Genomic DNA, 26,506 nt, shown 5'->3' with positions numbered 1-26,506 from the left:
AAACTAATCAAAGGCTGGCATTATTAATATAGCCGATTCCAGCCTGAAAATTTGGCTTTGGTCGGTTTATTGCTTTAATATATCAGGTTGGCTGTTGATGTTTGTTTATGTTTATATATACGCCTTGCGGGGTTGCAATGGCCGGTTGAGTGCCTTGGGAGGACTTGGGCGCTTGATGTGTCCCCAGCCGACATTGTAATGGCCGTCGATGGTCGTAATGTAAGCTTATATTTACTGGAAGAGATCAGACCAGAGGTCTGGGTAGCATAATTGGCAATGCATCTGCACGGTGAACAGAAGTTGTAGGTTCGAGTCCCGCTTCAGACCGATTCTTTTCTTCCAGTTTGTTCTAAATTATTTAATTAATTATAATTATTTAATTAAATTATAATTATTTATAAATTTAGCAAGAGATGGCGCTTAACACCAAATTATCTCATAATTTATTATTAATATAGCCAATTCCTGCCCGAAAATTCGGCTTTGGTTGGTTTATTGCTTTAATATATTGGGTTGGCTGTTGATGTTTGTTTAAGTTGATAACATTTGTTTTTCTGTAATTTTACTGAATGTTATGTAATTCAGTCAAAGGCTCAAAATTCTTAACTGGCTCTGACAGCAGATAGTAAATTAAAGAAAACAATCTTATATTCTGTTAAATAAATTATATAGTATAAACTTCTCTACAAAAGTTTTGAAACAGTCAAAATGTGTACTGGTAAATTGTTTTTAAATCATTCAAATTATTGATATCTATTGTACATAAGTTAAAAGATTTTATTAACTAGAAAGGTTGAAAGTTATCAAATTTTATTAGCATTCATCAAAACAAAAAGTATCATATATATAATAAATACAAAGAACCCAATAATTACTTTAAATATCAAACAAACAACCAGATTCCTTTATTAAGCTTTATTTATAATTATTAAATTTAACAGGAGATGGCTAACTGTTTACCTCCTACCAAATTACTTAGTAATTATTTAGCTTTAATAGCCCAATAAAGGAATCTGGCTATCCATTTGATATTTGAAGTAATTATCAGGTTGGTTGTATCCAGTGGTGATATTCGAAACAGTTAACAAAGGGTTTGCTAGCAGAAAATTTTTCCCTGACAATCACCGACAAACGAAATGGAAGTTTTGGCTAGAAATAAATACAATACCTTTTCTTGCAATATATCTAATAGTCAGAGGCGTATTTGGAATGTAACAAGCCCTGGGCGGAGACCAGCTAACGGTAGCATATTAGTGCTGTCGATTTTTTTTTTCTTTTTCTTTTTTTTTAGGCAGAGAAATTTTTCACCCCGAATGGCACTGCTGATAATAGACAGATGTCATCGTCTCTCGAAATACAATATCCTTTTTATTTCGCTGTCCATAGCCCGACACGTCTTCCACAGCCATCTTGTATTATCTCGTGTGCGTGAGATTGTGGGATCTCTCTTATGACTGGATCTAGTTTCAAGAACTCTCTTGAATCGATTGCAATTAAACCTTATTTCGGTCGAGATTGAAACGGTCGAGAGAGATCGCACCAAGACATAGTCTCCAACCTTGCTCACAATCTAGATTGAAATGCTCGGTGCAAACGGGGTATAAGGCTCTAGTTTAGTAGTATTACAGAGTATAATACGTATATTTTAATATATTTTTAAAGAAAAAAAAAAACCACTGAGAAATGTTCCATGTGTTTAACAAGGTTTGGAAAACTGAAAATTTTAACAACGGTTTCGGTCAAACCTGTACGAACCCGCTGAATATCACCACTGGTTGTATCCACTATGCTAGGTTAAAGTGTAAGCTGGCTGAGAGTCACAGACACTTAAGTCATTCTCACTCAGCATAATGAATGACCAATATTAATTAACTATTTTATTTATAAAATAATTAATTAATTAATTAGTCTGGAAACAAAGATTGTATGGAGGTCTGGGTAATGTAACTGGCAACACATCTGCACAGTACACAGGAATTGTAAGTTCAGGTCCTACTCCAGATCTATCTTTTCTTCCAGAATATTCCAAAATTAAATTTAATTAAATTAATTTCTTTATAATAATTAAATTTAATGAAATGGTGGCTTAATTGCTTGCCTCCTGCCAAATTACATAGTAATTATTTAGCCTTAATAGCTCAATAAAGTAATCTGGCTGTTCATTTGATAAAAAAGTAACATGCTTCAACAGGAATACATTAGCAACAATTGGTCAAAAGTTTAGAAATGAGAGCTTCCACAGATCATCTGATCTGGAAAAGTATATCATTTGCATACTACAGCAATAGAAATGATTTGTTTGGAGGACTTCAAGTAGTACACATCAGTTTGTTGCTTTCTAATCATTATGGGTTTGGAAAAGAATTATCAAATGCTGAAAGAGCAGAGATTTTGTTTTGTATCAGGCACATCCTGATAGGCCAAAAAAAAAATATCCAGCTTTTTAACATTATCTGCAGCCACAGTGTGTCAATTTCTGAGGACTCCTGGGAATTATGACAAGACATCAAGGTCTGAACAACCCTCAGAAGCATTTAAATGTGATCAAAGAACAATCAAAAATACAATTTGAAAGAGAAAGTCATCATAACAAATTTGTGAGGAGTTGCAACTGGACTGTTCTGTGAGAACCATTTGAAGAGTCTTACAAAGATGGTCAGAAATTCTGTCCAAGCCACTACTTGAGCACTGACAATGAAGAGAAATGTTTGCTTTGAACCACATTTGTTAAGCACTGATTGGAGTTGGACTGTCTTCTCTTATGAAAAAGAAAATGGAACTTTGATGGTCCAGATTATGGTTATGCCAGTAATTTCTCAAGCCATTGAGAAGTTACTGGCATAACCTGTGAGGTAAGGCTGTTCCAATTTTCAGAAAGTAACAAGGTGATAACAATGTCATAGTTTTGGTAACTTTTTCCATCAAAATAATGTATCGATGCACTCATCCAAATCCACATAGGACTGGTTTCGAACGAATAAGGTTTTGCCATGGCTCACTAGAAGTCCACACCTCAACCATATTGAGAATCTTTGAGTATGGTCAGTTCATCAGATTAATGGGTAAGATCAGCAGTATACAACCATACATGACTTGAAGACTGCAATTTGTAAATTATGTTAATCCATAAAGTTACAAATTGCACATTGTTAACATTAGCACAGTCTTGCACTAAAGGTCTTGTGGACTCAATGCAAGACTGCCTGAAAAATCCTGCCAAATATTAAATAAATTGAATCTGTTGTTTCTAAACTTTTGATCAAGTGTTGCTAATATATTGTCGTTGATGTTTGTTTTGATAACTTCATCCAACAAAAAAAAAATTGGTTACTTTCACTCTGTTTATACTACTGACTAGAGAGAGTGAAATATAGAGCAGTAGTTTCCAACTTATTTTTATCATGGAACTCTCTTCACCTAATAAAAAATGTTAGAACCCCGACAATTTTTAATGATTATCAAATGGAAACACCAAAAACAATTTATCAAAAATGCAAAAAACAAAAACAGATAAGTAATAATAATTGCTTTCCGTTGTTAAATTCAGAATTAATCATTAATGTGAAGGCTTAAACTACTTTTCTTTCAATATTTTAAACAGTGCAAGTGGCTGGATTTGTATCTTCATTGGTATTCACCTTTTCAATCTCCTTATCACTAGAAACATTTGACGTACTTGCTACATTTTTCTTTAAAAATCTTCTCTCGGCCAACACTCCGTGATTTTTTAATTTGGGATATGCAAAATACTAAAAACAATATAAATTTCTACAATTTCCACTATTTTTTTTTTGTAAGAAAAATACTTAAAATATCACAAAATGATTGCAGTGCAAAACTCTAATAATCTTTGATATGCCCGCTTGTATGCTGTACTGTCTTGCTACAACATACTACAGATAATGAGAGAGTAATTAACTAGCACATGTGTAGAACATCATAAAAGGACTTGATCCAAGACTAGAACAATTACATCTCGCATCCCAAATCTGCATTTGGTACATTAAAACCTTTTTCCAGAACTTTACAAAGCATTTTCATTAATTTATTGAAAATGAATTGGTCAAGCATCTTTTATATTCTAATGATTCATACAGATTAGAATAGATAAATGATTATAATTTTCAGTTTTTATTAAATATATATATAAATGCTAAAATAGCTAATAAATTTTGTCAAATAATTTAATTCTGGTAATCCTTCACTTATGCAAGTAATTGGTTCCATGAAAATATCATGTAAATGAATACTGTAAATGGAGCAATTGAAAGTTATTTAAAATAGATTTGTTCCATATTCTCAATTACCATACTCTACTCTTACTGAGATAGAAAAGTTTTAACTAGTTTCTTTTGTCCATATAAGAGGTTCCTGATAACAAGAAAAAGCACATTATGATGTAACTATCATTTATTTCCATAAAGTTGATTATTTAAAATTTTAAAAAAATTTTCAGTTGCATTAGTGAATTCACATAAATGAAGAGATTATTGTACTATTTTGTAGTTTTACTGCAAAATCAGTTTGATAAATAGAGTAAAACCTTATTTAGATGACCATCCCTGAAATTCCCTTGTAAAAGTACATAATTTTTAATATAAATCAAACTCAATCTTGGTAGCTACCTCAATTAAGTGGCAAATAACGTCTTAAAGTAACATTTATTCTTGTTTATGTTGCTAACTGAACATGAAAACCTCCACATTCCTAAACTCAACATATTGTTTAAAGAGTTTTAAACAGCATTTAGCTTTGTTGCTATACTTTTGGAGCAGTTGAACCTCATCTGTCAGAGGGATCTCAACAGATCCCTCTGACAGATGAGGTTCAAATAAGTTTCATTTGTCAAGTGTAAAGATTTATTTTATCTCCAAAATTCCGTAATAAAAAAGATAAATTATGTATTTCTTCAATAATTTTACATAAAATCTGATTGTATTTTATACAAATATAACTGTAAATTGGCAATGATCAGTCCGTGTCACTGATACATCACTTGCAACACTCAACAAATAAAAGTACTGATGAGCCTCATGTAAAAGTCACAGAATTGATCATGCAAAATTGTCATTTTGCAGTGATTAATTTCATTGCCCTCTTCATGATTCATTCCTGTGATAAATTCTAAATTTATCAAGCTATGTGATTTAAGAAGTACAACAATTACTAGGGCAAGAAGCATTGAGCACAATTGTAAATTCATTTATTTTATTTTTTATGTAAATTAATATCAATATTATATATTTTGAAATGTGATTTATTTTATATATTTAATTAGGTGGTGGTACTGTTAATATTAGCAGTTATGATGGAGATTTTGATAAAGGAAAATTACTCAAATGTACAAAACTTGTGCTTCTGGCAGCAGGGACTGGATTTACTCCAATGGTTAAATTAATACAGTTCAGCTTGAATGATAAAAATACAGAAAGGTATGTAAAAACTAAACTTCTAATTAAAATTTTATTTTAATTGAATTATAGAAAATTGTATTTAGACTTTTAATTTTGATGATTTTTTTACCTTACGATTTATTTCTTGTACTATTTTGGTCATAAAAGTTTTCTTTTATTTTAAAATTTCTTCAAAATTATTTATTGTTGTCCTCAGAAAATATAACCTTGGTCCGGATATAATATGACCGGAACAAGTAATAATCTAAGGGTGCCAGATCTGGCAAATATGGTGGGTGTGGTAGCACATTCCATCCAAGCTGTAATAATATCTGATGATTTGTTTTGTTGAAACCGTGTCTTCTTTTTCTTGTTTTGTTTGGTGTCACGACTTGGTGAATTTATAGACACTTGGCAAATTCATCTATTTAATCCATAATCTTGCAGAGACGGGTTTCCAGCTTTCGCCCCTCTTCAGTCTTTTACGTAATGTACATGCGTTGCATCTGGTGGGCATCTGTCCGGCACCTTCCGCACTACGTTTTCCCACTTACATTCCCCTCCTTGCTAACTTGATTGCTTCCCCCACATGTCTCACAGTGTGTAACTTCTCCCTCCCAGAATGCTGCACACACACAGCCATGCCTACAACTATATAAATATACTTTTTATGATATTCTATTTAATAGTTGTAACCAGCTTTTATGAATTTCGGTGCTTAAGTTCTTTTTGATATTATTTTTGTCTGTAGTAATTTCGTAGCTTTCTTTAAATTTTCTTTTGTACCAAATATAAATATAAATTGGTACAAAAGAAAATTTAAAGAAAGCTACGAAATTACTACAGACAAAAATAATATCAACAAGAACTTAAGCACCGAAATTCATAAAAGCTGGTTACAACTATTAAATAGAATATCATAAAAAGTATATTTATATAGTTGTAGGCATGGCTGTGTGTGTGCAGCATTCTGGGAGGGAGAAGTTACACACTGTGAGACATGTGGGGGAAGCAATCAAGTTAGCAAGGAGGGGAATGTAAGTGGGAAAACGTAGTGCGGAAGGTGCCGGACAGATGCCCACCAGATGCAACGCATGTACATTACGTAACAGACTGAAGAGGGGCGAAAGCCAGAAGCGGGTCTCTGTTAAGATTATGGATTAAATAGATGAATTTTCCGAGTGTCTATAAATTCACCAAGTCGTGACACCAAACAAAACAAAAAGTATCTGATGAGTTACCAAACTTGTGTAGGATCTGGCATTATCATGGTGAAACACTACACCTTTTCTGTTGATCAGTTCTGGCCTTTTCTGTCTGATGGTATCACTCAATTTGTCCCGTTGATGGCAGTGCACTTTTGAATCAATTGTGGAATTGTCTGGTATTAGCTCAGAAAAAAGAATTTCTTTAAAATCCCACCAAAGAGAACATTTCTTTCTTTAAGAACATGTGGAAGGAACCCATATATCAAGCTTTGAAATGAAACCAATTCATTTCAAGTGATCATAAACAGTTCAGTTTGAGAAATTCAATCTCTTAGTGATTTCTCGTGCTGTTATTCGGCAGTTTGCCTCAATCAATACCTTTATTTTGTATTCATCAGTTTCAACTGGCATTCCATGGTGCATCTTCAATATCGAAATTGCCAGAACGAAATTTTGTGAACCAGTTTTGGCACTATCATCAACACATCTTCTCCATATATGTCACACAATTTTTTCTTGCTTGAAGAGCATTTTTATTTTTTTGATAGTAAAAAAGCAAAATATGCTGAAAATGCTGCTTTCGATTTTCCATATTTGATGGGACACCAAAAAAAAACAATTGCACAGAATCAAACAAAATTTTTTACAAATAAGCCTTGAAATGTCAGCTGTCAAAATATATAATGACAATGTGATTTAAAATGAAATTGGCAGGTAAAAATATAACTAATTCCTTTGGTGATAAAAAAAAAACAAAATTACTTTTCAAACAACCCAATAATATTAGCCTGGAGATAATAATATACAAAACTTTGTATTTAATCTTTTTTAGCTTGCTCAAAAATTGATTTTCATATTGGAAATAACTGATTGATTGTCTCAAGACATATTTTGAATGAAAAACACCAACCCCTCAATAATGTAATGCTATATAATGTACTTTAATTTTGACATATCAGTCAAAATCATAGGTGAAATCCTGTTCGATGAAGAAACAACTTGAGATATGATCAGATAGAACACGCTATAAAAATGCCGGTAATTATTAGGTATATTTATATTTCTGCTAGGCATATTTTGTGACAGCGTGCTTGGCTAATCAGATTTAATTACAGATGATGGTTTTATTTTTATTTTAAGAATACTCGAAATTGTTCTTTTTTAAAGATATATGCAAACTAATTTTTGTTTTGTGTGTATTCTTGTAGTTACTCTGGTATATTTTTATAATTTTAATTTGTCTAGTAAACAATTTTATTATTATAAAATTCAGTTCGAATGTACTCAGCAGAGATAAATTACAAATTTACGATTACACCTATGCATTTGCTGAGAGAATATTTTTAATAACTAACGTTTTTAGCCTTCTCCTGTAGGCCATCATCAGGTTTCTTAAAACAGTTTTTAGAAATTGTTCCACAAATAGAACATTCCATTTAAATTAACTTTGAAGAACTAATAAAAATTAAATTAACAAATAAATAAATAAACTAATGTAAAAAATATACAAGATTAACAAAATACAAATAAATATGCAAATAAGAAAAATATATTAAAAAAACTATGAGTGTATAACACAAGTTAAATATGATTATAGGGGGACACATAATTCAGCAGTTTTTATGTTCAAATCTTTTTTCAATGATGTATTTCCAGGCTGAAGGCATTTGCATCTCTTGCATTCAGGCATTGCTCTTCGATCTTGCTCTTGTAAATCTCTATTTTTTCCATATCCATAGTGATAGTTGGAGAATGTACTTTTTTAATGTCGATTGCTTTATCCCACTTTATAACAGTGTCTTCCACCTGCGACATTACTACTAAAATTGTATTACTATGGTCTTTTTCTACATCATACTTGTGGTTCTTGAGTCACACCATGAGGTTTCTTTTTGTGATTCTAGAGTAATCTTTTTAGACCTCTAATTGTTGATTTTCATAAGGTATTTTGTATACTCCAGCCTGTCCTTTCCTTAATTTGTCTTTATCATTTCTCAGTAAGTTGTAAATATTAGGAGCTCTTTTATAAACTATCCTTGAGTTTTTGTAAGATGATGTATATGAATACATCATCTTACATACATGTTCCAGAAGCCAATAGGTATTGCAACAAATGTTTGTAGGAATTTTTCTTTTTTGTAAGTGTCTGTTTGTAACCTGATTACTCACTTCGTTTGTGTATAGTGATAATTCTTAAAATGTTTATAAAAATTAATAAACTTATCTATAATTTATCAATTTATCTATAATATTTGTATGAGTTTTCAGTGTTTTAGTTATTTAATTGAAGTAGTGTAGCTAATAAATGAAGAAATTTTTGTGTATTTTTCTTGTTGATGCTGAAAATTTTTGGTCTCGTTAGTTTAAAGTTCTAAGAATTCATAATTGAACAAAATTAAATTAAAATGAATGAAATAGATAATATAAACATTTTCAGTGTGGGTTTTTTAATGATTTCTAAAATTAATTCATTAAAACATATACAGTAAAATATTTAATTTGGATGCATTGAAAAAAATTTAAAAATTAAATAAATTTTCTAAAACATTAGCAGCAGAAGTTTTAGTAAATTTAGTAAAATTTTGATTAATTTCTAATTTTTATTATTAACAATAAATAAAACAGCTGCTGATATTATTTGAGATTATTCTGAAACGGGTCATTATTTTTTTTTAAATTATAAAAGAAGGATTTAAGCATTCTATTTAGAGAGAAAACCAAATCATTATTATACAGTAGACTGCATTTAATGACTGAAATGCCATATTAAATGATGTATTTTTTGTTGGTTATCCATGAGTGATATTATATAGTTGAAACTATCTTTTCTAAGAATGTAATCTCAATTTATGACACTCGGCTCGTGGGAATTAGGACAACTCACTTAATGAGAGTTTTTCTATGAATCGATTAGGTTGTAGAAGTGAAAGTTTATGTATTTTCTTAATATTTAAAATACAATTGCTTTATATTAACACTTAGTTAACCACAATAAATTAATATATAGTTCTAAAATTTAATTTTGATTTATGATCTTAAATATTTCAGAAATAGATTGATTTGTTTTTATTAAATTTGGTTACAGATCTTAATGATGCCAATGTTTTAGTCAAACTTACGACAATTTAAAAAGTTGCAATTATTTATTAATAATAGTTTTAATTTTAAGAAATATTAAATACCATTCTGATAAAGTATTATTCAATTAATAATAATTCTGTTTTTCTTGTATTTAATAGGACTGTTCTACTAGTATTTTTTAATAGGGAGGAGAAGGATATATTTTGGCATGAGGAATTGAATGCATTGGAAAAATCTAACAAAAGGTAAATTTTTTAAGATTTAATATTTTGCTTAACTTATTTATAACAAATTTATAATTTATAATAAATTATACAGTCAAATCTTGGTACAGCAATTATCAATATAACAGTAAATCCCTCTGTGACAATAAGAAATATAATTTCCTATGCAATTCCTATTAGCTTTAACATAAAACTTCTCCTGGTTTGAATGATATCCTCTATTTAGTGATACATTTTTTACTGTATTCATAAAATACACACTATTTTCTTTTCTCTACAATGATGCTATTACAGTAAATTATTTTTGATCAGTGAGCATCAGTACAGGCAAGAGTAAGTTACCAGATTTAGGGTGATTTTGATATTTTAGTGCTTATACTCATTTAACACAATGAAGTTCTTATAGAAAATGTACAGGGATGTTTTAGTGTTGCAAATTACACTTATTGAAATAATGAAACAAAGCATTCATCTTAAGAAATACTTTAGAATTAATTTCACTTTTACTTTTTGCTTTATTTAGATCAGGGATGTGCAACCTGCGGCCCTCATTAATATATTTTGAGGCCCGCATTGCATAAAATGTGAATAAATAAATTTCCCATCTTAAGGAAGTATGCAGCAAAAATTCAAGCGTTATTTTCTACAACTTATGTATAGTAAAATTAAATAGCTAAATTAAGTATACTCATGCTAATTTATAATTATATATGAATAAATAATTGTGATTTACCGACTTTTTTTTTCTCTTTTCTCTTGTATGTGGCCCGCATCAGTTCAAAAGTCTTCAGATGCGGCCCTTACATAGAAAAAGGTTGCCGATCCTTGATTTAGATAATTTTTGACAGGAAGATTCAGGTTCTGACTGATTTTTGGATTTTGATGTTTAACATATATTGTAGAAATAATATGCAATTATAAAATTAATTTATGACATGCCTAATAATATAAATTAATTTACTTTGATGACAGAACTTAATGCTTCATTCCTTATTAGCTAGATTTCAAGTTTAAATCCTGTTTTAGGCATGAACGTTGGTCAAGATTCATAAGGATTGTTGTCCACAAAACATGACATCATTGTGAATAGATTAAATACATTTTAATTATGTAAATATTGTAATTCAATTAAATGTAACTACTGTGTTCTACTGTGAATTATTTTCATAATGGTTATTTAAATTTCAATATAAAAAAAAAAATGTGAACATGTAATACATTACTGGAGCTGAAATATAATCAGTAAAACAGTTAATCAAGATATTTATTTACTTATGTTTTAACTATTGATAACAACTATAATTCGAATGTAGTTATGTAGTTGTGGAATGAGAACCAGTTGTCATTAAATATAATATAATATATATTATTGTGAAAATTTTAAAAAATTGAGTAAAGCAACTTTCTAATTATTATTTGTTCTAGGAACCAGCTTGTGTAAAGGAACAAACTCTATGATGGTTACAAAAAGCAAAAGTAATGTTTTGTGGATAACATATTGTGATGTTTTATTTCTAAATACAGTATATTCATTCCTGCTTTCTAACTAGCATAGTTTTTTTTTTCTTTTTTATACATTTCAAATTATTGTAATTTTTTTATGACACAACAAAACCAGTTTGTAATCATTATTCAAAATTGTAAGGTTATTTCCTTTACTATAACATTTTCTTTTCTTTGTTATGGACAGACAGAAGTGTAATGTACAGTACATTGCTTTATACAATATATTGGCTGTACTGGTATTCAGAATATAAAATTACACATCAAAGATTATTTAACACTGAAATGAAAAAAAAATTAGGAATTTAAATTATAAAATTGTTCATCAATGCTAGTTATACATTAAGTACGACTCATAAGTTAAATTTCAAAAGTTAAAACATTTATTAATGAAAAGTTAATCAGCATTAACTGATTACATTAAAGTAATGCCACCAAATCTTGTTATATGGGTATGTTTTCATTTTTTAGAAATTACAAAAAGCTCTTTGATAACCATTAATTTTTTACAGTGTTCTTAAATGAAAAGATAGGTTCACACGAAATTTAAATCACAAATTTGTTGTCATTTTTAAAAATTATTGTTATTTTTAAAGTTTTTATTAATATTCTTTCTTTAAACAGATTTCAAGTTAAGTATGTTTTATCTGAACCTCACGAGAAATGGATAGGTCTGACCGGACACGTGCAAAAATCGCTTTTAGAAAGTTTACTTCCCCAAAATGAAAAAGATATTTTGATATGCATATGTGGTCCTACTATTTTTACCAAAAAATGTTTACAGTAAGTCATGAAACTATTTTCAAACAAACTTTTGAACGAGCAAGATTATTTCATTTGTTTAATTATAATTTCACAGATATTTAGAAGAAATGAAATACAGTTCAGAATATATTCATGCCTTTTTGGGATAAAGTGAACTGCCGGCTTTCTTTGAAAAATAACGGAGTCGGTGAGAAATTTGTAATCGGTGGATCGTAAATATTATTTATTTTTTTCTCGGATCCACGTATACCCGTCCTAAAACTAGAAAACATTATGTACAGTTGTGGATTGTATAAATGCGCTGCCTGTTGTAATAAAGTAATTCATTCCCTATAGTTTGAATTTTTATTGATTAATTTACAGTCACTAAAGATACACAAAATAGATTCCCATCCAATTTTTAAAAAAGAAAAGTTATTAACAGGTTAAATTTAAATGTTTAAATATAAATTTAACAGCAGTAAATGATTATTAAATGATAAAGCATATTCTAATAAAAGAAAAACAAAACTACAGTTCAAGATTTTAATTACAACAGTTTAAATTTTGCTTTCTTTACAACATTTTTTGCTAGAGAACTTATATTTTATTATGCCATGATGAAATATAAGTTCTCTAGCAAAGAAGTTATGTTGTTTGGTGAAATTATTATAATTTCTACTTATTGAAATTAGTTAAATAATAATAATCTAATGTAAATTTCATAACGATATAATTAGAGAAAAATCTGTAATCAAAGTGCTGTTTAATATTAAAAAGTGACTATATCGTTATCAATAAGTCTTCTAAATAGTTTAAAATTCCTATGGTTTTTCATCCTTGATGCAATGTGTTATGCACCTTTATAATTGTTAGATTTTAGTAATCTCATATTGATATCATATGAATGATAATCAAACTGTGAAATGCTTTTTATTAGTTGTATAAAATTGTAATGAATTTAAAACCTACAAATTAAAGTCTATTCTGGAAATTTTATCTAGATTTATATATAAAATTTATATCAATCATATATGTTTCACTGTAAAATTCAATATAACAATGTGAACTACAGTAGAGCATCGATTATCCGACCCCCGATTAACCGACCGCGTTCTAGTCGGCAAATTCAAATGTCCGCTAGTGGCGCGGCGCTACAATATTCGGTTACGTCTTGGCTACTTTAATATTATTTTTGTTAAATTTTTGCATGTTTTAGCTGGCAGCACTGGCTCGACCATGAAAGGGAAGCTAGTATTTAAACCGGGCCTAGTACACTATACTAATAATGTATTTTTTCACACTTTTCGGTTATCCGACCAACCCGAGTCCCCAATTAAGTCGGATAATCGATGCTCTACTGTATTCTTCAGTAGTAAAGACCACGGTTGAAAACAAAAAATTATTTGCATAAAGCAGATCAGCCAGTATTTAAGAGGATTCATTGTTTTGATTATGCCTAATGGTTTTGTTTGTTTTCTCACTCAAACACATTTGCTTTTGTGAGAGTAAAAAAAATCAATTTCCTTTAAACTAAATGCTTTATATTGTTTTATAAACATTCACTGAAGCATAAGATAAATTTCTTGTAACAATATAGAGAATTTGAGTACATAGAATATTATAAATGTTTTACCACAATTTTCTGTTTTAAAATAGAGAAGAGCCAGATTGCATATTGATGTCCAAATTCTCAAGTTAGTTACGACAGCCTATCACTCTGGAGAACCTGGAATTGAATTCAGATGAGTAACCCCAGGAATTTTATGGCCGTCTCGGATAGGTCTGGGCCACCTAGTCTCGCGAAACAAGTTCCGAAGACGTTTGTGTTGTATTGCTACTCATAACTGGAGATTGAGGCACCCGGTCAATACTTAGCCATTCACGTCGTGTACCACCAAACTTGCAACAAATATGATTAAATAGATAAAAAGACCCTCATATATTTACAAGATGAAAAGAGAGAGGAGGAATAAAGGCCCTTAAAGTGGTTGAGAAGAAATCTGAAGGTGTTTGATTCCTCGATTTGTTATCAAATATAGAATTATTTATAATTTTAATATATTCTTAGTTTTGTTATGATGATTCACTCTGACATATTTTTTATGCTTATTTGATTATATTTATATCATAGTTCTCTATAAAATCAGAGTTGAATATTTATTAACATTTCATAAATTAAAAAATTGCTCAGATAAAAAACAAAGTACACTTAGCAATTCTTATGTATTTCACATAATAAATTGCTGATTAATAATTTTCTTACCAGTTTTTTAATATGGATCTCTTATTCAGAATGCTAAAATTTCTGTTTTTTTTCTCAATTTTAAGTCTATGCACTGGACATATTTTGTACAAATATGAAATCTTTTTGCATTTTAGTAAATTCTATTTTAATGATGTAAATGCCTCTTTCTTTCAGATCACAGGTAAGCTCTTTACTTCAATTTTTGTAAAGCTTTTGCATGTGAACTCCCCAAATGCTTTCAGTTTTTAAAATATGGCAATAGTTTATTAATAATAGAGCAAAAATATTTTCTCATTCTTTATTTTAATATCTACAAAGCATTTAAATAAAACAATCAGCAATGTAGTAAATTAAAAATAAATTTTATAGTATAAACTAATTAATTGTAAACATATTACAACAATTTTTATAATAAATATACTTTGACTTTGCTTACAAAACGATTTGTCTTAATCATTCTACAAATATAATTGTAGAATTTGACGGGGAGAGTACTTGAAATTCATTTTAAGGCATAGAAATTCATTGCATCCAGTCGTGTTGATTCAAAATATTCAGCTAAAAGAAGAAATTTACTTAGATTTATTACTGACATGATCATGATTGCCTCATTCAGCATCTAAGACAAGAGTAAGTGTTTCTTATAAGCTATCAAACACAGTAGACCTAATTAAAAAGTAAATTTATAAAATTTTGTACAGACTTCATAAAACACTTATAAAATTACGTGTTTTATTTATAGTTTGAGGTCTCCACGGGGCCTCCGCAAGGCACTTGCGGAGGCCTATGGAGACCTCAAGCACTAAAACTAGTGAACAATCAGAATATTCCTCTTTAAAATGCCACAAGTTGTTAGATTACTGGAACCTCATATAAATTAACATTTATTTTAAGTGAACGCTGCATTTTTCCCCAGTTGGTCTTGTGTCCCTTTTAAGTGACCAGTTGTAATTCTTCTAATTGTTCCCTAGACAATAATAATTGCCTGGTTAATTTCCTGTTGTCAAATTTTACTCCTGGAGGCAAATTTAAGTGAACAAAACTAGAATTTTCTAGAAATTTTGGAACTGACACATAAAAGTAGTTGATTTGTCACATTATAACAGCAGTCAGGTTTTTATTTGTACTTAAGAATGAAGTATTGTTTACTATATATAAAACGAATGAGGGAGCCATGATTAGTCTACAGAATGACAATTTCTTGATTTACAAGAAAAATCCTATTATCATCATCATGTTAGCACTGTGAGGCTTTTATGTTCTATCTTCTATGGTGCTCTTTATATTTACCATAATGATTCTACAGTTGAACATTCTTAATAGTTTTAAGTGGTTTTTGTTTTGTCTTTTTTTTTGTGGCTGTCGTTTATTATTTGGGTGTAGACAAAATTTGTCTACACTCAAACAACGTGACGTTGAGAAATGCAAAAAAGTTTTCTGTATGTATGAGTGTTATTGTGTGTGGTGGGCACCCACTTTGTAGCTTAATAACTCCTGTATCATTTGTCGAAATTTTCTGAAATTTTTCAGGGTGATTTGCGTATTAGGGGGAATTGTTTCTAGAAATTTTCAGGAAAATCGGAGTATTGGTTCAGGAAATGTGGTCCTACTCCCCTACTCCCTCGAACCAATCTGAAGACTTAAATGACTGACCTTTATCCTCTTTAAAATGTTAATATAGGGGTTTTAGAGGAAATTTCAGATCTGTTTAGGGGGTTTTCACAACAGAAGATTGGTAACACTACTACGTGTTCTGAGGAGCTCTACTTGCGTTTAATTTAAGCTATAACTAATTCATCTTTCTTCTATTTCCCTCTACCGTAACATGCAGAAATTTCTTTTTCGCGAATAAATATATTCTTACATTTAATTTTAAATACGTTTTACGTAAAATAAACATATGTAACACTTTTTAAATCATATACGAGAGAATTAATATGAAAGAACAAACTCATTTATTTAAACATCTGTAAGTGAACATTACTAGAAACTTAAGAAGCCATCAGAGTGTTTAGAAGATGCATTATACATATGGATTTTTAGGCATGATTTCGTTTTATATAACAGAAAAGAAATTTATTCCACATCAAATAAATACGAAATGAAATGGAATTTTTTTTCTTTATTATTGTTTAAAAAAACCCTAAAAATGCCATCAGCCTTTATTATCCTTTCCGAGTTGTGTATGCATAGAAATGTATAAATTATACCAGGAAGCTACTCTTATCATAAAATTTTACAATATCAATACTTGCAGTAATAAAATTTTTATTTTAGTTTGACCAACTGAAAGTATTTTTTCTACATTAAAAAAAAAAGAAGTTTAACAGACTGTATCAATTGTAAATATATATATATATTTAAATTGAATCAACATAAGCAAGGAAGTATATTGGATAAGTAATGCAAAGAGAAACAAGTTTCTCTATTGTAAAATTCTTAAAAGGTTACATAAAAGATAGAATTTGGTATTTAATAACTTATTCAAACAGATAAATATATTCTAAATTTCCATTATTTTCTTGCCTTATGTTTATTTTACATCTTTAAAAGCCTTCTTCTCCCTCTCCTCTTTTTTTTTCTTTTCTTTAAATCTAATTTTTCTGTTTGGATTGTAAGAATATACAATGAAAGGTTCTTCTTCTATTTAATAGAATATTCAATATTTGTAATTGTGAATAAATGATGTAAAATTAAAATTTACAAAAAGAGACGGCAGCTGCAATTACAAGGAGAATTAAGTACGTGGAGGGGTTTTTCCTCTCGATAAAATAACGTTCTGACATACATCATATATTTTTATCCCGCAGAATAAGTGACGTTGATCTTTGTTACAACGGTCGTAACTATTTTTGTTGGTTTGGCACTTGTCTGGAATTTTTCGCCATCCGCAACCGACTGTTTTCGTGATTGACAAATTGTTAATGGTAATGATAGTTTTTGTCACGTTGTTTTAAACGGGATTACTAATTATTTTCTTGAACTTCAGGCATTTTTTTTTTTTCCTACTACTCCAAGATACTCACACCTCGTGCGAATTTTATACTTTATACAATGGACTTTCGACGAGGTCACCGTTCATTTATCGCTAATAAAGTTGATGTTTTTGTAATTAATGATGTTTTATTTATGTATTTATATAGTTACGTGTATCAATCATAATCAAGTATATAGAAGCCATTACTATATTAAATTGTCGTCGCGTAGCTGTCAACGTTAGAAAGAGTTCAATCATCGATACTTATATAAATAAGCTTGTCAACGGAAACCACGACAAAAGATCCATTAAAATACCATAGGACATACATGTATATATGACTGATGCGTTGACAAATATGCATACAATCCCTGTGGCAAACCCTCATCTGTGGTGGTACGTACGGATGACCGATGGCTTATACGATCTCGGAATGATTTATTTCATAAATTTGATTTTCGTATTCATTACACGTCCTCTGTTACTTCATAGTTCTTTAATTATATCGTCCCATTCGTGTAACGTGTAATCCGAATTTGAATAAAAGAAATTAAATTCTCTTATATACAGCATCCTTTTGTTTAATTATTTATATCTACGAACTGGTTTTAGGAAAAAATGTATCTGTACAGAGAAGAAAAAAGAGTTTAGATTGAAGCTACTCATTCGCTTAGATAATGTGAAGATAAGAGTTTTCCTCTTCTTAAAACATAATAATAGTTTTAAGAACTATTCTCGGATATTTGAGTTAATTTAATATTCCTATTTTGTAATTAATTATTATGAATTTAAATCGTTACAAAAATGCGAGGAAGAAAAATTCTAGAATGATAAAGGGGTATTGATGTTAGTGTGGAAGATGCACGATTTTGTTCACCCAATTTGAAGCTTAACAACTCTTGTTCTTTTTGTCGAAATTTTCTGAAATTTTTCAGGGAGATTTGGGTATTAGAGGGGTTGATGCTATTAAATTTTCGTGGTTAAAGGTCGAAGGGGTGGAGAGATAGAGGGGATCGCGTGTCGCATCTCGGGTGAAGTCGGACTTAATGAAGATTTTACTCGTTACTAGCGTTTATAATTTTTTAAATAAAACTCATCTGTAACCACGAAATTAAGCTTTTTACCATTTATAAGAATTAATTATATAAAAAGTTTTTAAAATACAATCTCATAACAGATGGCGTTACACACAGTTTTAACTATTTTTCCGGGAAAGTAATGCAACTGGATTTTAAAAATGTCTGAAGTGAACAACGTACATGGAACCTCAATTCAAATTTGCTTGGACCCCACGAAGCTTTAATATTTTATTAATTAAAATTGAATTTTACGATATATTATGAAATTTAGAATTCTCATATTTAAAAAGAAGAATAAAATTTAATAGATTAAAAAAATATATACTATTTTATTCAAAAATGAAATTTCTATTAAAGCTTTAGCTATAAGAAACCTCGACTTTGTGTAAGACCTTACACAAATACTTGTAAATACATGGACTAGTACAGGCCCACCAATAATCAAGTGGATTAAACCAATAAACACTTGTGGTTTCGGATCTCGCCCGTTGGAGAGGTCCGAACCCACGACCATGGGTTTTTTTTCGCGTTAGTAACATCTAAATATGGACCAGTTTCCCATAAAAGACCTCACCAAACAGTACTTGTAATCCAACACCGATTAGAATACTGGATTTTGTACAATATCTAGTAACTTTTTAATATGAATTTTGTATTATATTTATGTAAAAAGGTCTTCAAAAGTTCACGGACTTTAACATGACACAAAATCACCATTACATTTTAAAAACATTCATTCCATATCGACAGATCTCACTCTGATCAAGTCCAGATGTGAAATTTTTCCATGTTTTGAGCTTTGAATCTCAATCTCGCATCTCGTCCAAATGGTCCAAGACTCTATTATGGATCCGGATCTGGCTAACTCATAATGGATATTTTATGACCCTTCTTAGTTTCGCAAAAGGGCGTAAAGAAGTAAGATATATATATATATATATATATTACGTTGGTATAGTCCCACCCAAAAGCTTTGCCAAAAATTTGTATTCAAACCGTACGTTTCTACTACATATTAGCTACATTTCTTTTCCTTTTTCTTTGTCTATTTTCCCTATTAAGTAGTCATACTGTAACTCAGATATAAACAGATGAATAAGGTATAACCTATTTTAGGTTTTACGCCCTTTTGCAAATTAACAATATGAAAAGTAAATGAATTATAAATTAAGGAGTTTGAAAAACAGCAAAAGAAGTCGGAAATTCTTTTCTTTGTAGAAATTATAAGTCTCGGAATTAATTTTATATGTTTTATATCAGCTGAACATAAAGAATTTTTGAGTTTTTCCAAACTTACATAAAAATAGTGTAATATTTCGCATTAAGAATATTAAAATGAATTCAACTTCGTTAATTAAATACGTAGTGTTTACGTGGTATTATTATTATTATATAATTGTGACGAGGAGTTAACGTAATTAAATCATCGCTATCAACCGTTACATTATTATTTCAAAAATCGAAAATATTACCTTATACTTGAAATTCTGCTACTTTCACTTGGCAGGAGTATTATGTTTAGGAATTCGTGATTCTGTTTGGCAGAATTTGGCCGCTAGTGCTTCCAACTTTAATTTACAAGTAGCTTCAGGCCTTAAAGATCCTGAAAAGCAACTCACGTAATTTTGCACCTGTCAGTTCCGTCAGGCTGTGTGCAATTCAATGCATGTGTTTAGCTTGTCATGAGTGGTTCACACAACTTTTTGATCGAATGTCACAGCTGTAACGTGTTATAAACTAGTTGTCGGTTAAGGGGATCCTATTCCCAAACTAAAAATCTATTTCCCGTGTTATTCTTTCAATTATAATATTTCTCGTATCAAAAATCATTATCTTTTACTTATAAATGAAAGGTGTAGTAGAGTCAACAGAGAATAATCATTATCTTATCAAAACTGTTATAGATCCGCTACTGTAGTTTTTAATTCCTCGTATTAAAAGTATACAGTGTAGATATTATAGACATATCTCAAGAATGGAATGATAAAATACGTGTAGTAAGTCGAGCGAAATTCAAAGAAAATAACAGGTCTGGGATGTATTTGATTAAAGAGAAACACGACGAGACGTGTCAAAGAAAGAACAGACAATAAGACTGTCGATGACAAGACGGTAACATTCGGACAATGAAAACGTTTCTGCCTCATTACTGTTTCATGCGAACAAGCTATTAAAGTCATTCTCCTGTTTGCATCATTCACCCAATCTGAAAAGTACTTTTATCGAATTAATTATCTTAATCTCAATTAATGAAAAGTGCGGAAAATTGTTAGAAATTCACTCTTATAATCGATTAAAACTTCTCGTAATTAATGACGAAACAATTCTTTTTTTTTTCTAATCTTAAATTATTTCGAGTGATAGATACTCTTATAAAAAAAATAATAATAAATTAATGTTTTCCCTTACTTTTACTCGAATGCAATACATTAAAAACGGCTTAACACTGGAAAAAAAACGATAATTGAAGTTATTAACTGCATCATATTCACTCTCAATGAAGGTAAGTGCAATGATTATCAGTAAATAAAGCAGAATAGTTTCTGAAACATCAATGTCGACTGTAAGCAAGAAGTAGTGATGGAAACAGAACGACTATGTCTTCTAGGTGAAATATTTTAGTCAGCGGAGACGTTTACTGTCTTCTGTTAGGAACAGATTCCCACTTCTACTTTCGACATGCTGACGTGTTCTTTGTTCAAAATACGACCGAAGAGGTTAAAGAAAAATAACCATTACATAAATATTGCTTCTTCTTTTATCTTCCAACAATCTTTGAAAGTTTGTACAAGGAGGGAAAAAATAATAATAATAATAATAATTTAAACTTTTTGCTTGTTGAATTTTTTCGAAATTTCGTTTATTTTTATCCTACGTTCGATCTCAATTAAAGGGGGTCGACTTTCGATGGAATTGTCCATATAATAAATTTATCTCTATATCGGATTCTAATAAATATCAATTGTGGTGAGATAAGAGTGCAGATTGATCTCATCAGTTAATGGTTGCAGATGTGTGGATCGATGAATCTACCTGTTTTCTCGCAGACTACATCTGTACAGACGAGATTCATTATATAAATTACCAAAAACTTTATCGAAATAAAACAAAAAATACGTCATACGAAGTAACTAGAAAAGACATTTCGTCGCAATAAAATTCAGATTTTGTAATATATATATATATATAAAAATGAAATATCAATACATCAACAGCTAAAGAAATTATCAATTTGTTTTTCCTTCTTCGATTTATTATCCATCGTTTATTGAAAAGAAAATAGGAATTTTTCTAAGCCTGCACCGTCATTCGACTGAAGGGTGCTGATATACGAAAGATTTTCTATTGAATAGATTATATATAGGCCTATATAGTCAATTCGAAGGGTATAATTTTATAAAAGTCATAAATTCACAATAAAATTTACGGTGAAACACGATCTAGATAATGAAGCAATTTAATGTCTGGAACACTTTCCCTTTCCCGTCGAGGGGGAAAAAAAAAAAAGATACTAAGGTCAACTTGATTTTAACCTGTCACTCGAAAGAAGAATTGTTGTAATGCTCACTTTTAAATGAGATTTATTGCGTAAAGAATTAAATATCTATGCCTTTTTCTTATTTATAACATGGCCTTAATGTTACGAGTACGCATTCCTCGGCGATCTGTTTCGATCTCATTAACTTAAATGTTTTTTCCCTTTTTTTATGAGATGATGGACTTAAAATTTAAAGTTAAACGAAACTTACAAATGATTGTTTCCATAAATTAATTTAAATAAATTATCTTACACGTATCCATCAATCAATTAATGGAAAAGGAAACAGGATAGGTAAGGTAAATCTATGTCATTTTTCATAATATATATATATATATTAGAATAGATTTGATGCTGCCTTTTAAGAGCAAGAAGAGTAAAATTGTATTATTAATCAGTATCATAATTGCATCTGTGTTAAGTTTTGAATCGAATCTATTGTGCTTTGATGGTTGGTGTACACGTCCATTATGTATTCAAACAAGTACATTTGACTTCAGCCCCCGAGCTAGCAATCATTGCTATTATAATAAAGACTTAACTACAATAGCCAAACTCATCGATCTGAATTTTTCACATCTTAATATAATTAAGTTCAACCTATTAAATAACCGGAGTGTGTGATATTGTTGATTAACCACGATAACAACTCTTTAGCACATTTGTTCATCTGTCATCATTACCTTCTTCCGACTGATAGCCTTGTTACATTCGAGGCATCTATCATGTAGTTTATTTTCAAAAGAAAATTATTATGTTAATAGCACTATTTTAATTTAGATTTATCTATTTGTCAAACTAGTTACTCGCTTTACTTTTCTTCTATTTACAAATACGTCGTTCATCAACTTTCTATCAATTACTCATTTAAAACTAAATTTAAACGGGTTTAAATTTTATTTTAATTGTCGGCCGAGTTTAAAAAATTATTTATTTATTTAAAAAGAAGGGTAGAAATTCCGTCCGCAAACGTTACATTTTAAGCGATACGCGCGAATAAAATGAGTTACGATTCCCTCCCTCTTATTCGCTGTTGTGGAAAATGATCAAATTTGAATATTTAGATCGATAACTTTTTTAAATTTTAAATTTCTCCTGCGAATTATCTGTTATAAAGAAATATATTCTCCTCTTTACGACGTGGAGTAAGAAGAGTTTAAAGGCGCTCCGACTCGAGGACTAGGATCTTAAATTTAACATTTAATGGGTTCGAGTGAGTCCAAGGTGTGTCGGTACCTACCCCCTACCTGCTCGTGATGGATGACAAAATTACAAGCACAACAGAATTGAAGCCGACCGTGAAAGCGTGAAATTATATCTGATAGAAAGCGTGGAAACGAATGAAGTCGTTGTAGTCTCGGATATAACTTATTAGCACGCTGACATTTTAGATGCCAGCTGCACTCGATAATTTCTCATATAGTTCCAGAACTAGATACAAACAGGAATTAAATAATAGACTGGGCGTGGAGCGTACAAAATCCGTGTCAAATTCTTGTGGATTAATTTTGCTCGCACATTACTTCTTAAAATTAAAAATAAAAAATTGTAAGAGGAGAAGAACATTTCACGCACCTTAGAGATTTTGAGATTTTTTGTTCGTGATGAAGAATCGTGTAAAAGAAAAAGAAAAATCGACCGCAAACCGATAAATGCCGACAGTTAATACGGTGCTGACAGTAGCTGAAATCCATTCCAGATTGATTTACATCCGGTTGCTATTAAACCGAGCATTGCAAATGATGTAGAGAATTTCGGAAACGGCCTATCGAATTGATGTAACACTCGCCATTACTGTTAGACTAGTCAAAAAATGGGTCGATGTAAAGAAGAATCGTGTAGAATGTTGTCGCCGATGTTACTGCTCGGGAAATGATAGTGTAGCGCGAAACAGGCAATAATAGTAGAGAACGAAAATCCCTGGTTTTCCTTAATAGACCGGGAAAGAAATCTGATAAGTCTCCATAGCATAAATAGCTATTTAACTAATTGTTTGGAAAATGTCGATTTAGATTCTCGAACCGTAATTAGCAAATTTAAATTGCTAAATTCACAAAAAAGTCCGCCAGTGAATCTTCTTTTTACAAGTTTCCTAAATAAAACGTTACGTTAGATGTAAAATTACAGAAGACACAAATTTCTTCTATTATACACTCGAAGGGAAGGAAATGTGTAATAAATTTATTTATAAAGTAGGAACTGAAATGATATACAGTTATTGGAGAATTTACTTCTACGGTGCTTGTGTGTGTGTATATATATATATATATATATATATATATACGAATAAGAAAGAAAGAAAGAATGATTTCATATCTGGGGAATAGAACAGTCAAACTGCAAAATAATCGTTCGGAATACAGAGATTGGACATTTAGAGAAATGAAATGTCCTTCCCGGATGACGTTTAAAGTAATTTGACAGAATTGGTGACTTGTGAAAAGAATTGTTAAGAAAAAAAGAAGGGTCCACCACGTCACCCGGTAATTTGATGGAATTGCCAGAAGTTGTTACTTACAGTTGATTCTTTCCAATTTTATCTGGATTGTTCTTTTCCAAAATGCTAGAAAAATTCATTCGAATTTATTGCTTCGTTGATAAATGCTTCCTTATGGATCCTTTTAATGGCAGCACGTAGAGAGGACACAAGTAAAGATAATCCAAATTTAACTTTTTATTAATTTTATAAAATTATATTAATTATTCTGATTATCTACATTTGTATAAACATATATGGTTTATTATTATTAATTATTATTATTTAATTAAATTTTAAAAAAATTAATTTAAATAAATAAATTGAATTTTCCGTTCAAACTTAGCATACAAACGATATTAAGCGGAGAAAAGTCGAATTATGGAATTTTAACTAAATAATTATTTAAACAATGGTTAATTAATCAAGTCATCTTTAAAGATTTACGACGTTGTGTCGATTTATGCGCTCAATTACCATTCGTTCGTTCTATTAATGGAATTTTCACACTCCAGGAACCAATTCGGTGTTGCAGAACGAAGATCCTTCTATCAAATAGTTGTGTGTGTGTGTGAGCTATAGATAGAGTCATTAGGCTCAACAGACACTAAGATACGCTCCTCTTGTCAAAAACAAAGACAGAACTGTCTAAGCCATTTGCACCAATGACAATCTCTATTTATCATTGAGCAACTAAATGGAAGACACCCTTCGTGAAGGCATTCGCTCAATCACCATACCACACAGATAATATCTTTTTACATTATCACCCCAATGTACTTAACTTGTTTATATTTTTCACCGTAAGTTTCTGATAAAATTCATTTTTTCTTATTTAATCCATTTTTATGTGCCACACTTTATTAAGATATCCAAAGCTAATAGAACTTTAATGCTAATTTAAATCGCGTTAAATAATAAGTAATTAATAATCATTTCCCCCTTCATCTTCTTCTCCTTCTTTCGTTCGGAGTGTAATATTTCATAAATAAAATTTTAATTGAGATTTTTTAATCGCTCCATTACCATACCTACAGTTTTAAAACCTTAGCACATCGTGATTAGAAGATGAGATTAATGCATTGTGCAAGTAAGACGTGCCTCAGACAGTAACTAATGAGTCTGGCTCGAAGATGGGCTGTTCTAGTTTTAAATTACGACTCGGTGGAAGAAGAAAAGTAACGTGATGTCATGTTAAAGTCGACTTTCTACTGGCTTATCCATTGAATCTTCTCTGAGCCGGCTCTGAACGCCTTCAGATTGCAAACGATAATGTAGGCTGATTAAGATAATGTGATTAATGAAAAATTAATTCTGTGAAGATATCAATATGCAGATACTTCGTTTGTCATAAATCACTGGGTCAATAAGAGATCCATAATTTAATGGAGATGTTCAAACTCGACCATGCGAAAATCTTTTTCTTTCATTAATCGTTCAGTTGCACAAGATAAGAGACAATTTTTTATTTTTATTTTTTCCTTAGTTATAAATTGGAATCGTGATCAAATTATTTACTTTTTTCTTATTTTAGAAAAATATTAAAATTAGTTACATAAATTTTCGTTTTTAATACTAAATTTTCTCGTGTTTTTATACAGACCAGTTCTGTGAATAACGATATAAATTTTATATAATATATTAAATAATGTATGAAATTTGAGATAAAGTAAAGTAATATAAACTAAAGAAGTTAATTAAAACGTAAAATTTAAATCTAAATTATTGATATTTAACGCTTACATACCCAACTAGTAGATCGCGACTTCCTAAGATGAGCCGCATCCTTATAGATTAGTATTGTAATCTTTTATCACTCTTGAAGGTTGAGAAATACCGTTTATAGGATAAAACTAAAACAAAATTAAATTTTATATTAATTATTAAACTTAAAAATATATATATATATATAAAATAGTGTTTTTTATATAGAAAAGGATTTCCCCTTCTACAGAATATAGAACTATAAAAACTCCTTTCTGCATCCTTTTAACTAGATAAATTCTTTTATTAAATATTTATAATGTAAAAAAAA

The 26,506-nt window shown here is 30.0% G+C and overlaps 1 protein-coding gene across 3 annotated transcripts in view; it reads left to right on the top strand.

Moving 5' to 3' along the window:
* The window catches only part of LOC136975011 (cytochrome b5 reductase 4), a 68,781-nt gene extending 56,272 nt beyond the window's left edge, over positions 1 to 12,509 (top strand). For 2 of the 3 annotated variants that reach the window (XM_067269999.1, XM_067270000.1), the window contains exons 13-16: positions 5,279 to 5,432; positions 9,841 to 9,927; positions 12,034 to 12,192; positions 12,269 to 12,509. In XM_067269999.1, the coding sequence (XP_067126100.1) occupies positions 5,279 to 5,432; positions 9,841 to 9,927; positions 12,034 to 12,192; positions 12,269 to 12,323 (455 nt within the window). In that variant the 3' untranslated portion in view covers positions 12,324 to 12,509. The remainder of the gene's footprint in view (positions 1 to 5,278; positions 5,433 to 9,840; positions 9,928 to 12,033; positions 12,193 to 12,268) is intronic. The other variant, XM_067270001.1, reaches the window with a different exon arrangement.
* The last annotated feature ends 13,997 nt before the right edge of the window (positions 12,510 to 26,506 follow it).

Source organism: Centruroides vittatus, unplaced genomic scaffold, assembly GCF_030686945.1.
Source record: "Centruroides vittatus isolate TY-2023 unplaced genomic scaffold, ASM3068694v2 contig_361, whole genome shotgun sequence".
Classification (NCBI taxonomy): domain Eukaryota; kingdom Metazoa; phylum Arthropoda; class Arachnida; order Scorpiones; family Buthidae; genus Centruroides; species Centruroides vittatus.
Note: the sequence above shows the minus strand (reverse complement) of the source record. Positions and strands in the feature narration are given on the sequence as shown.